The sequence below is a fragment of the Amblyomma americanum genome, chromosome 1, assembly GCF_052857255.1.
Source record: "Amblyomma americanum isolate KBUSLIRL-KWMA chromosome 1, ASM5285725v1, whole genome shotgun sequence".
Classification (NCBI taxonomy): domain Eukaryota; kingdom Metazoa; phylum Arthropoda; class Arachnida; order Ixodida; family Ixodidae; genus Amblyomma; species Amblyomma americanum.
Window position 1 is genome coordinate 437,227,681 of NC_135497.1, and position 14,157 is coordinate 437,241,837.

General features: G+C 43.2%; 1 protein-coding gene across 1 annotated transcript in view; it reads left to right on the top strand.

Annotated features, from left to right (window-relative positions):
* Positions 1-14,157, top strand: part of LOC144125270 (nose resistant to fluoxetine protein 6-like) — a 110,670-nt gene that overhangs the window by 55,424 nt on the left and 41,089 nt on the right. The window contains exon 3 of the mRNA XM_077658518.1: positions 11,773-11,887. Coding sequence (XP_077514644.1) covers positions 11,773-11,887 — 115 coding nt within the window. The remainder of the gene's footprint in view (positions 1-11,772; positions 11,888-14,157) is intronic.

Below are 14,157 nucleotides of genomic sequence, written 5' to 3' on the forward strand. Positions count from 1 at the left end.
AACTTCGTGAGTATTCATTGCAAGACAAAGTGATGGTCATTTTTGAAAAGTGCTCAAGTTTCCCCGGGATAGAGTAAAAATGCGTCCTTTCTAATTTTTTTTATATTACAAAATTTTTTTGTGTTCACCTTTAGCCGGCCCTTTATTATATATCGAGGTTGTTGCTATTATGACAGCACATAATTTTGTAATATTTGTTCGTTGCCCGTTTTAGAACCAAAAAGTTGGTGTTTACTTGCAAATTTGTGCCATTTTTTCAATACCTTCCCCTGTGTCTAAAGGAAGTAATGAAAGAAATACCTTTAATGGCTAAAAAAGGGGTTGCAAGTTTATTGTCTTGAACATGATATGACAACTTCTTTGCAGTTGGTAGTTGTATTTATTGCAGCACTGAAATGTCCTGCCGTCTAAATGTTGCTGTAACAAAGCAGGCTTCAGTAAGCTCCTTTTGTCAGCACAGGAGACGATCACCAGCGAACTGTTGCATCTAAGGAGAACCAATAACTGAAAAGTTGTTCAGTATATGTGAAGCGATATTTACTTGTTACTTATTACCCTCGAATTAGAGTGGGGAGCGATTCGCTTTAATATGTTGGGACTATGAGCACCCAAGAAAGCCTGAAAAAAACTGCTGAAGATGAAACAAAGTCCGCTTCGAAACGCAGCTGTGCCCCCACATATGGCCTCTATACAGCAGATGCCTTTAGCCGGTACTGTTGACATTCTCGTGTTACCGGTCTACTTCGCCTTGTGTGCTCGGCGTGCCCCACTCGCTATCACCAATAGAGCAACAGCGACCGAACTCAGCTTGTCGAGGGCATATCTGGTGAGAATTTGGCTGACTGGGCTGGTTCTGGCCCAGCTAGAGGCTTCGTAACTCAGAATGCATTAGCTGAACACAGGAACAGGCACACAGAAATGCACTAATGGCATGCCACAACGTTCAGCTATGAATTGAAGGATGTACTTCGAGAAACAAATTAAGCGCCAAACAATTTTCGACCAAAAAACCGAAAAGCATGGCGCGATTCATATCGAAGCATGCTCCTCTACCACATGTTTTCCACTGTGACCTTTGTTGTCAGCGAGTGCTGCGGCTAGAGGCCTGATGCACAGCGTACTGTTGGTATTGCAAGCGCGTATAGATGATTTTGAGTACTAGTTGATGTATGATTTGTTGCAAGAATAATGGCGGCGTGCAGTCGGTAGTTACGCCGAAATTGCCAACAGTGCAGGGCAAGTTTGCTGCGTTCGTTCCTTTCATTGATGATGCGTGTTCACAGAAATGTGCGCTCACGCTATCGCCCGTTTGTCGGCTTTATCTTCAGGCTCATGATAATGGCGTACCCTTTGGACGATGCCATGCCCACATATCTTTATCCAGGTTTGTGGCCTTTTTCGCAGTTTACTCTCGTTGATTGTCTTAATTTGTATTGCACCACACGAAATGGCCTTCTTAGGTTCAGAGCAGATGACCGAAACTCCAGCCACCCTCTTCAAAATGTGGCTCACGCCATGAAGGGCCCTGCATCAAACTCCCTTTTAAGGCTTTCTTCTGTTCTTACCATTGCGGTGTCAGGCATTTGGTCGTACATTTTTTATTGTTAATGAGGGCTATACGAACAACTGTCCGAAATGTGACGGCGGAACCGACATGTTTCTTTTACGTGGCCTACTGGTAGAAACTGCGTCGCATTTGGTGATACCAGCACGTCGTAAAAACATATGTGAAAGCGATCGTAGGAAGTCTTGGTTTTATATTATTTTATAGGCCAAAATTATTGAGGAACAAATGCTTCTGAGATCTTTTACCTGCACCCCGCATGTTTTGCTCTCCCTAAAGTATATCACGAGGTCAAGTAATCTAAGTTATGAGCTTCTTGGCAGTTCGTAAAAGAATGAAAGCTCAAGGCATTCTGGTTTGAAAGGACCCAATGATGACTATGGGTCTTAATTTTTCTGTTTCGACAAATTTTCTTAATGAGTTGAGATCACCCACATACCTGTAGACGGCCAGGATATGTTGGTTTCGCAGACTATTTAAATCTTCAGTCGGAAGCCTCCCAAGAAGTCGCGTAAATAGAGAGCAACGCTCCAATTGTTACGGTGGTCAGTTTGCAGAATATGTTGCACATCTTCCTGCTGAACCACGTTCACAGCGAGGTAATTGCTAAAAAGGTTTAGAAAGTTGTCCGCATCGTCAACAATGAAATTTGAAGGATTGAGATGCCCTACCCTTCCAATGATGCAAGTTAACTCGCATGAAAAAAATCAGCTGCGCAAATTCGACATCACTACCAACAGCCACTCGCACAGTTAATTTGGTATGTTTTTACTATCGATTGGTTTTGCCAGCTTAATTAATACGTCAACAAAGATGACTCCTAAAAGCAAGTAAAGTTGCAATTATTAGGTATTCTTTGCAGTTAAACAGTAAATTCGGAGTGATCCGGAATGATCATCCGCAGTGATCATTTGCTGGTGTTTCGATTTGCAGAAATAATCGAGTGACGAAGGAAAACATTCCAACTAGTTTTGTACCAAGTAATTAGGCACATGACTCTAAGCCTTTTTCGTGCGACCCTATGGCATGTCAAATGTGATGGCATAAATAGTATTACAGACACCTATGAGGCTAGCAATACGTTCACTGATGCATTGACCATGCTCTGACACAAGTCCTTCCCATCCAGGATACGTAGAAAAACTAGACAAAACCCGCAAAAAATGTATTGGGACCAAATTTTGCTATGACACGATTACGAAATACAGGCTACAGCATCATTTCTTTCACATGCGCTCTACGTTGACCTCGCCACAATTAAAATGCATTGTAATAAACTAAAAAATAAGTGACAAGAACGCAGTGTATATTACTTTTTTCTGGATATTGAAAGCTGCTAGCAGAGTCTCCTGAGGTAGAGAATAAAAAAATCTCTGGTATCATGATGGCTCGAATAAGCATTTATCCCAGTTACAGGTTAATCGCAAGGAGTTAACTGGCATTGAACTTAACAGCGCGTATTTAATGACTTCACAAACATTGCTGCTACTCGTGCTTCGTCATCTCATGCTTGCCTGCCCTAAATCCGTCCCACTGAATGAAGTTGCGTCAGTTTAAAAACCTTAAACTATAGCAGCAGTTATGACATCGGTGATTTTCAAGTATCCTCAAATAATCTTGTAGTTGACCTTATTGCCCAAATTCTTACCCATATTTTTAGCAAGTGTTTGCAATTTCCGATTTTTCCGCCAATAATACAGTTCACAAAAGGTTGCATGCTCTGTAAAAAACCTGATGGTAATAATCTGGAAAATTACTTCTTAATTTATCTGAAAATCTATTGTAACGTTCTTCTCAACGGCGTTCTAGAAAGTTTTGCATCCGACGCTAAGTTTATTAGAAATCATAATTTGATAAACCAGCACCTATTCGTTTTCTGTAAAAACAAATAAGTGGGGTTAGCTTCGCAGGAACAAAACGCACAAGTAATATCTGAGTTTGAAAACATTGCTGAAGATGTAGGTGTTTTCTTGGACTTTTTAAGCCATTAGATTTAGTTGGTTATAACATTTTGCTACAGAAATTAAGTCATTGTGACATTCGAAAAGAAGCATCCTCTCTTACAATTCAAACGTAACCAAGAGAACAGAAGTTGGGAATGTAGATAACAATTCTGCTAAGGCTAGAGTTGTCCACCATGGAAGGCCCAAGGAAAGTATTCTGGGAGTTCTAATTCTAATGTCTACCCGAATGATTTCTTGAGTATTAACACTCAGGCAAGGCTCATTATCTACACTGAAGGCACTGTTTTTTCTTCTGTATTGGTATTCATCACGATTAAGAACAGTTTAATGATGAAATGAAATCTGTGGGCAAATTTTCGAGAGTCAATATAATGAATTTAAATGAAAGCACAACTAAAGCATTTATAATCAGACCAAACAAGAATCCTATACCTCCCTATGAAGATATTGTATTGAGAACAAAACGCTTTGAAATAGGCTATCATTTAAAATGTCGGGTCGTCATTTTTTTTATCCCAACATGTGATAATCACGTTAAATATGTTCTAGGAAAAATATTATGGAATAGGTGTAATTAGTGTAATAGGCCGTATGTCTAATTTTGGCAAGCGTTGGACTGTTGGTGGAAAAGTGTCTTTTATAAAGAATTAAAATACTGCGTATTACTGCGGCGCCCCGCAATATTCAGCTCTCTAGAATATAATAATCTATTACGGAAGAAATATTTCCGACATGCATATAACGCTTTGCACACAGCTCCAATAATAACTTCTTTTACTAGCTCTGCTGCGATGCTAGCTTGAAATATTCACATATAGCACTTGAGTCAAGTATATAAATCTGAAATCTTCAGGGATATAAACAATCGCTTATATAAATCGGAAATCTATAGGAATTAAGTGATGTACGTAACTTCGAGATTCCAGGAAAAAGCTCCTAGTTATGGTTTATGGGGGTTTAACGTCGCAAAGCGACTCAGGCTATGGGGAATGCCGTAGTGAAGGGATCCAGAAATTTCAACCACCTGGGAATATTTAAGGTGCACTGACATCGCACAGTACAAGGGCTTCTAGAATTTCGCCTCCATCGAAATTCGACCGCCGTGGCCGGGAACGAACCGTGCCTATCAGGTCAGCCGCCGAGCGCCATAACCACTGAGCCACCGCTGCGGCTAGCTCCTAGTTAGCTCACGAGGACCATTCAAAGCTGGTCAGTAAGGACTCCACAGAGAAGCTATGGGTATTCAATGCATACTGCCAACACTCTTAACATATCACGATTCGGCCCGTTTTGATCTTTTCAATCATCATATAAGGAGCCACGCCTTATATGGTTACAATGAAATAATGTTGACTGTGTTGTCTGTGTTCTTACATTTCTTTTATTGACGCCTAGAGGAAGAAGTGCTATAACAGATGTGTTAGAGAAGCCCGCCAATAATTTTTGTTCTTTTTAAGGTAAAGAAGCGCTTTTTGCGGCAGAGTAATAGCAGTGCTGGCGGAATGGAGAAAATAGGCAACTGAGGCTAACTAGTACTGAAGAAAAAGGAACGCTGACCAAAAGGTTGTTGTTTAAAACAATGACGTTTCGGCTTCCATACGGAAGCCTTGATCACTGGGCGGAAAGCCCAGCTTTGTGCTTTGGGCTTTCCGTCCAGTGATCAAGGCTTCCGTATGGAAGCCGAAACGTCTTTGTTTTAAACAACAACCTTTTGGTCGGCGTTCCTTTTTCTTCAGTCATGAATCTTCTACCCGACCAGACGAGTTTTCGTCAGACTTTAGATTTCAGGCTAACTAGTAAAGTCATTATCTAAAGTCTAATAGTTAACATTGTAACATTTCTGAGAGGCGCCTGATTGCAATCAGAGATTTGTAGCCGGCCAGTAGTAAAAGTCATATCACGTTTCAAAATTTCGAAAACGCGATAAACCTCGCCGCTGTTGCTAAAAAAATTAGGGCCATTTCTTCTGAAGTTCGAAAACCGTTTGCCTATAGAAAGCACATAGCGGCGTAAATCAAATTGTGTCACTTCTTGGCGCACGTGCCACGCGACATTCTCAGTCCCTTCCGCTGCGATGGAGCAGAGAAGTGTCAAGGAGCGGGGAGCACCGCTGCACGGGCGCAGCAGAAATCGTCACGCGGCACGCACGTCAATAAGTGACGCGATTTGATGGATGTCGCCTGCGCCATGCATAAGCGCGTGGTTTTCGAACTGCAGAAGAAATGACCAAATTTTCTGAGCCGCAGGAATGAGCGTAATTACGTTTCCGGAATTTAGAAAACTGATGTGACTATTATTAATTCCCAGCTACAAACGTCTAAATACAATTAGGCGTCTCTAGGTAATATTTGCTGTGTAATAGGTATCCCTTTACCAGTACATAATTCAACTTCTTTCTGGTGTACGCCAAACACGCTATGAAAAAATTTTTGGCGGGCTTCCCTGAAACAACTAGTACATGTATACCTGTCTATACCAGGTATGCCAGCTGAATGTGACGAAATTTATAAAAAGTCTCAGTGTCCAAAGCGAATGAAACCAACTGTCTGCTATTCAGGGACATGTGGCCTTGTCTGCAGTTATTCTTTTATTTTTTTTTATTTATGACATACTGCGAACCAAACACGGTCCAAACAGGATAGTCGCAGTATAAAACAGTGGAGTTCAAAACTTCGACCTTGAAAGAAGGAAAAGCATACATGACAACGAAACAAGTACTAAAAAAGGACGACTAACACTTATGCAACGCTAAATAGGCACAGGAGAAAGGAAGCAACACACAGTGTCAACAACATAGCGCGTCACAGGCAGCGCCAACCGGTGGTTGAAATTACTCAGGGGAGGCAAGCAGAGGAGAACCATGAGGCAGTGCGTTCCAATCAGTAATCGTATTAGGAAAAAATGAATACTTATAGGCATTCGTGCGGGCAAAAATGGGTTCAGTGTAGTGTTTATGCTTATGACGAGATTTCTTAGTTGACTGATTAGTTATGTAATCCTGGGGTCTATGCCTAGTTTTGAAATATACAAACGACCAAGAAATTTAATTCGAGGCACAGAGTTAGAGAATTATTGCATATTACGTATTAACCTTTTCTAATTTTTCCGCTTCGAAAAAAATGGCGATTCGGAAGTTGCAGCTCGTCTTGAAAAAGAGCAGACTGAAGTGCCTACAAGGTGCAATTTACGTAATGTTTTTATAGGCCCGAAATGGAAGCCCGCCAATGCGTTCGCAGGTTGCTCCCGCTCATCTTGCGGCCACTGTAAGCGCAACTAAGCTTCGAAAAGATGGCACTGCGTCTCCGACGGGGCATTGCCTTTGCAGTGGCCGTAAGATAGCAGATTTTGTTCCTAGAGAGCGCGTCTTGAGGTACTGGAATGGAACCGCTGCTACGCGGCAGTTTTTGCACATTGTAGGCGGACGTTCTTTTAGCTGTAAAAAGATTTACGTAAATGGTAAGGAGCACACATTTTATTTTGCTTTTTTTAACACAATCAATAACTTCCCAATTCACGCAATTATTTTCTCCGAAGGCAATAATTAAGAAGTTAGCTCATTCTTTTTTACCAAGTAACTCAACCTTCAGTACATACTACAGATTAAACGACATGGCAAACAACAGCACATAGATAGTTTCACTCTACTCACTCTTCAGTGCATACCACAGATTAAATGACGTGGCAAACAACAGCACATAGATAGTTTCATTCGCCTAGAATACTTCCTCTCTTTAAGATACTTTTTATTGAGCTGGGACACCCGGAATGCATGCGTGTGAAATGCTATCGCTCTACCGAAACAAGGAATTTTAAACGCGCCAAGCTGTCCAAAAACAACATTTCATCCAGAGTCCCTTCATCTGCAGTTTTTCACAAGCTGACAAATAAACACTAATAATTACAAAAAAATCGGTACGTCCAGTGTGATATTGGCATCGTCTATAAGCACATCACTCTGTTGCGACTAAAGCTTTATTGGGCAAACAGGGCGATGTATGAATGAGCCTGAACATTAGCTCTTTTATCTCAACAATGTGGATCCCTCTGCAACTGTGCTGCATCGTCATTCTGGCAAAACACAAACAACTGTCAGACAAAATCATCATGGCACTCACTGTACATGTAAAGTGCCGCTTGTACGCCGTCTCACAAAAAAGTGCGCTTTCTAGAATCTATGGCTGGGTAGCACACTTCGATATCAAAGGAGGTCATGCTCTTCCTTGCATATAAGTATTGCTATCCTTACAAAGCGACTGATATTTGCAAGGTTTTTATAGAGAAACGCTTAGGAGTGCATGGACGACGTTTTCGGGCGTAGATCCGAGACAAGGTGGATAGAAAGTAGGAAGAATTGTTGGCTTTATCTATTGTCCTAATAAACTGAAACCAATAATCAGCGTTTTAGTTTCTGCATATTGCGTGCATGTGAATGCACAAACTTAGAACCAGTCGTATATCTAAACTAATACACTTACTTTAGGCGAGAATTTGCTGAGCAGTTTGCGTAATTACGCATTCAAGGCGTTGACGATCGGCCAAAACACTCCCTGTGTGGCAGAGCTATTGCGTGATGATTTTTCTGCGATTTCGCTGCCCGAGAATTACAGTGAAAGAGTTATGCGCTCCACCTACTGCTCTTTGCCGTTCGGCAGCCGAAACGCCTCACGCAAACGCTCTGTAACCCCGGAGAGGAGTTTTGCACTACTATTCGCCGTCCTCCATGCGATGCAGGTTGAGGGGAAAATTTGAGCACATATGTGGAAACAGCGGAGTCATAAGAGAATTCAGCCGAATGAACTCGTCCACAAATGCGACGGCCACAGCGTTTTTCATATATAGGTGCATACTAACTGCGATGACTAAGATCATAATTGATCTTAATTAATTATCAGAACCGCAGACACCATTATTTTCTTATTGTATGTCCCCCTGGGCGCAGACCTTTCGTGCAAGAACGGCTGGGGTGTATGAAACCGAACTATTGTGTTTTAAAATACTCTGATAGCTACATTTTGAACGACTTGTGCGCGTTTGTTGCTCCGAATTTATATTTCATATATTTCAACCTTGTTTTGCGCCATTTCTGCGTTCTCGTATGGCAGTAAATGTGTTCAGCTTATCACACTGCGTCTGACTGCGCTCCTGCCACGGCCGGCCCTCCGAGCGCAAACGTGGCCCGTGCTCCCATTTCAAGGTAACGATCGGTAATGCCGCGTTTAATGCGACATCATTAGAGAGACCTGCCCACCGGGTCTTAGGCAACCGGCACAACAGGGCAGGTAGCAGAGGAATTAATTTAAATATATTGAATGGCCATCTGTCTACCAAGGCACGGCTCATCAGCTTATTGGTCGAGAGATAGACAGCCTCCCGTAGAACTACATGAGCAAAAGTGAACCTTACGGAGGGCTCGGGAAGAGCAACTTGAATGTCACAAGTCCCACCGGTGGCTGTGTTTGAAACAGCCATCTTCCAGGGCACTGGTGCATCGCTTAACCGATGCACCACTCCGCCAGTAGTGCACATGGTTTGAGGACTCCCGCGATCAATGAATATATATGAAAGAGGAGGAGTACTAGGGGGGGGGGGGGGGGGGGAGTGAGGAGGAATCTTCAAAGCTATCACACTGTACTCTTAGGGGCAAGTAAAGCGTAGTCCAAGTTTTTTTTCTCTCAACGTCGCTGCAAAAGTGCTATTGTAAAAAGTTTCTCACAAAGGTGCCTGATATGATTGCCAAACGCGGTCAACAGCCGTGGTTGCACTCTGCTAGAATATTTTCCTTCTGGTGCTACGCAGTAAAGACGGGTATTTCTGTCACGATACCACTAGTTACAGAAGCAACCGGATCGTGGAATTTCAGTTTCACCGCCAACCATTCACTGAGACTTATGTACAGCTTTGGTTTAAAGTCTCTGGGCCACTTGATTTGCTATTGAAGCCTATAATGAAGTTTTCACGGGAGCCGTACGTGAAGACCAAAAAGTATTACATAGCAAGTATGAGGGTTCTCACCAGGCACATGTTTAGAGCTTGAGGGTGCCACGAGTGGCCCATTGCAGGGCTGACAAGCAATCCATGTGCCATGATGACACTCCAGAAAGGGCGTGTTTAAAAACTGTGTAGTGATACGTACAGCCGTTGTCCACTCGACTACAATAGGTGTGATGCAACGCGATGCATGCACACAGCGCTTTTTTATGATGCCTGATAAGAAAGCGACAATTGATTGTCGGCTTTAACTGTTTACCCCTGTATTTGCAGAACAGCTCACAACGATTCCCTGCGATACTTGCACCATCCGCTGCTTGGAGGCATAATAGCGTCGATTAAGGCGTTTTTCAAGTGGCAAATCGAACCAGCCAGCGGATACAGTATGGTTATATTAGTAGCGCGGGAAATGATTCGACGTAATGTTTGTACTTCTCTGCGGTGGAAGAGCGCTGCAAATGTGGCAACGACGTTCAATGCGCCACAATCGGCGGTCAATAAAACGCAAGGAAGAGGTAAGTCTTGCTCACTGCCCTTGAAAGCGAACGTTACGCTGCACTTCCCACAAGCACGTAGTGTTCTGGCAGCCCTTCATGCGAAACGCTGCCTCGAACAGTGTGCACAAGGTTCAAGACAAAACTATAAGCTTTAAAATATAAGAATAGCGCCAGAGACCATTCATGCAGACGCGTCACCACACTCGGCTACCGAAATGAAGAAACCTTTTGGCAGACCTGCACCCTGTGGCACTTTTGTGGGTTGTACTGAAGGCATTGTTTGCTTTATTTTCGGCCATTTTCCTCTTTTCGAAACGCACTAGTCCTAATACTTACTCCTGGCACTGTGTAGCTGGTTGCAGAAGGCTGCCTAGTAGACACTATAGTGTTGTAATCGTTAATTAACGAATAGTCGCAGATTAACCGGCTGATTACCGGCTGGAACGTTTTATTACACCCTTTTAAAGCGCTATAATAAACTGTCAGTAATGAACTTTTGTAGGCAGCTCTGCGCTGCCGGCATTTCTCGCGCACTCAACACAGTAAGTGAACGCTTGCTTAGATAACTATGCTTCGCGGCGTGCGGAAATCAGAGCTGCTTCAGATTGCGCAAGCGTGGCCAATGTAGCGCTGCAATGTGCCTGCATTATATAAGGTTGCCGCATTTTATATTGTTTATCACGGCCCATAATTACTGATTCTAACTTATCAGTACAACTGTGACTGTTTAAATGTATAATTACATTGGTATAAGTCAGGGCACACCCAAGCCTGCTCTGCACGACCGGTACCGATGCGCAGGCAGTTTTGATGCTGCAACGCCTACAACCCTGTCTAAACCTGCAGCTCAATTTACACTATTGACTCTGTTCACAGCCGTGCCTCGTTAATACGACCCCCGGTAATGTGGACAACTCGCATTATGAACAATTTTTTCGGGACCAAACTTTTTCAATGTATTTACACATCGATATTATGTAAACTTGCTGTCGACACAATGGACAGGAGGTAAATGCACAGAGCCCAGTGGGACCCATGAATGTTGCTGCGTTAATGTGGGAGGTGCTGAGAAAGAAATCTGTAGTGCTTCAACCACAGGTTTCCTTTTCTGCATTATGAGTGCATGTTACCAGGGCAATGCAGTGTAAAAGTACAAGCTAATGACAGATGGCTGGCCCTTTTCTTTTCTAGTTTCACGCGTTGCAGTCCAATGCTGCCGAGTCGACGACCCTTACCCTTTACCGCATTGCACAAGTGGCTGTGAAAAAAACTATTTGTGCAGTTTGTGTTAAATATAAAAGCCAAACTACAAAGCTGACAGCCGACTGAGTAGCGGGGCCGTAAGCTGTTAACGGCCTTATTAGGAGTTAGGTCATGTGGCCATGAGACGCCATCAAGCGTATCATATATAGATCACAAGGCACGTGAAGGTGCACCACATTATTTAGAGCGTAGTGGCCATCAGAATAATGGGCTTAGGGACGCAAAAATTGTGTGTAACTGCAACTTCAGTTACTGCCACTAGCTACCCTAATCATTGCGTGTTTTTTTCCTGAATATTTTTTCTTCGCGCTTTGTTATTAGGGACGACTCGCTTTATCGACACCTTTTCTTAGGAACCAAAGTGTTCATATTAACGAGGCATGACTGTTTATTGGAAGGGCATGCCAAGAGCAAGTAAAGGTACTCCGAATGGCTGTGCAGCCAGCGCCCAGCCAAAGTTCAGGAGAAGAGAGTACAGCCACAACCTTGCGCGCAGGCAGTGAAGGAGGCCCTGGACGTGTCCTGGGGTCTGTACACGACTAGGCTTCGAATGGGAATCTGCGTGCCAGACCAGTGCTCCCCAGACGAGATTGGCAGGATACTTCAGGCTGGTACGTATACCGATGGTGCTTCTGCATTCCGCCGGGTCTTAAACTGCAGTCTCTACCGTTTTAATAAGCGTCCCGCCTTGCAAATCGGGGCCGTTATACATGAAAGACGTACAAGAGATAACAGATGACATGAGCGTTGTCTGCACAAAATTTCAGGCTATCCTGACAGCGACGGCAACGAAGGACAGTTTTACCGCCGAACTATCACTTTAAACAGGACTGTAGAATAGCGAGCTGCAGTGCATCTAATGTAGACTGAAGAGAGAAGAGACTAGGACAGCACTTGTGTCTTCTCACCTTCCTTCCGCCTCTTTCTGTCCACAAATCAATCTAAAAATCACTTAGGAATTGACTGTCTTTTGTTTTAGCAAATAAATATAAAAAGCAAATGAGAATTACATCCAGACAAAAAAATACGCCAGACGAAGTGCAGGAATACAGAACCCACAGAACACGTAGGAAACAATACGCGCGCGCAGCCGCACATGATAAGTGGTTCTCCCGGCTTGTTACGTGCTACTTAATATATGGCAAGTTCTGTTCATCGCCTGCGTGTTCTCCAGTCTGCTAATTACTCTCTGCATTCTGTACTTCACCATTTTATATGATGTACTTTTATGAGCTGTGTTTTTATTTTTTGTTATTCTTGTAACCAACAATTATCATCGCCTCCGCATATACATTGACTACCGGAAGCTGAACGCTGTCGTCAAGCACATCTAATTACTTTCGGTTGGACACTACTTTGAAACACCTCCCTAAGTGAGCTTAGTTAACCAACTTGAACTTAAGTTACGGTCACTGCCAAGTGGAACTGAGCGAAAGGCCGCCCAGAAGGCTGCTTTCTTTACACGGAAATTATTGCATGAGTACAAGACTCTCTCTTTTGATATTTTTAGTACGTCTGCTACGTTCAAGGATGTCATGAATCAAGCCTTCAGGCAGTTGACATTTGCAATGAACGTTATACATTGCCGATATCACCATGTATACGCTGCTTTCGAGTAGTATTGAAGATCGCTTGGCGAAAAATTAATTTTTATTTCATTTACGCCATATACTATATTTGAAAGACAAAACTGGAACATCGTCCGCGTGCAGCCGATCGAACGCGCTACGGAATGCGTCTACGTGTGGTGCACTGCAGATGTTGAATTACATCGAGTACCTAACAAGGTGTGAAATCGAGCCAAGCAACCGTTTGGCTACACATATTGACATCGGTTTTCTTGTGACCTGGTGTCCTTGCTTCAGAGATGCCAGGTTTATCTTCGTTGAATTTCAGAAACAGATGCTTCAGCGCCCCCGAGGAATGTGCCCGCTGTTGCTGTGGGGCAGAGCTCAGAACAGAAAGGCGCCACGCACATGGCTGAGCTAAGGTCGATTTTAGACCGAGCTGGCACGGCTTTAAGCTAATCTAAAGTCAGACCGAAGGCGCATAAAAGAGCAAACGTAAGAAGCTAGTAAAGAGGAAGTCCATAAACGAGCTAGCGGTAAGAGGGAAAACCGATGTAGTCAGGATATGGCCGCAGAACAGATACTCAGCTTTAACTGGGGAAGACGATCTTAGTGTTCATACAATGAACAATAATATGACAGCTGTCATTAGGGATTGCAAAGTAGAAGTAGGCGGTAGGACGGCTTGACAGGATACCGGCAAGATATCTCAGGAGACGAACGATCTGATTAAGAAACGTCAAAGCATGAGGGCGTCTAACCCTACAGAGAGATTAGAACTAGCAGACCTATCGAAGTTGATAAATAAGCGCAAGGGTAGCCGACATAAGGACGTTTAATATGGGGAGAGTCGAGCATGCTCTAAAGAAGAAAGGTAGCCGAAAAGAGCTGAAGAGGAAATTTGGCGTAGGTAAAAACCAGATGTATGCGATAAGAAACAAGGAGGGCAATGTAATTAGCAATATAGATAAGATAGTTAAAGTAGCCGACGAGTTCTACACAAAACTATACAGTAGCTAATGAAATCAGAATGTTAATGACACAGACAGTAGCGCACAGCAATGCGTCGTCCCGCCAGTAACGAAAGAGGAAGTAAAGAATGTCTTAGAACCAATGCAAAGGCGAAAAGCAGTTCATGAGAACCAGGTAACAGTAGATCTGTTGAAGGACGGAGCGGAAATTGTGCAAGAAAAACTAGTCACCCTGTATATGCAATACCTTATGACCTCGATCGTACCAGAAGCTTGTAAGAACGCAAACAATCTTAATTCATAAGAAAGGAGACGCCAAGGATCTTAAAGACCGATTAAATT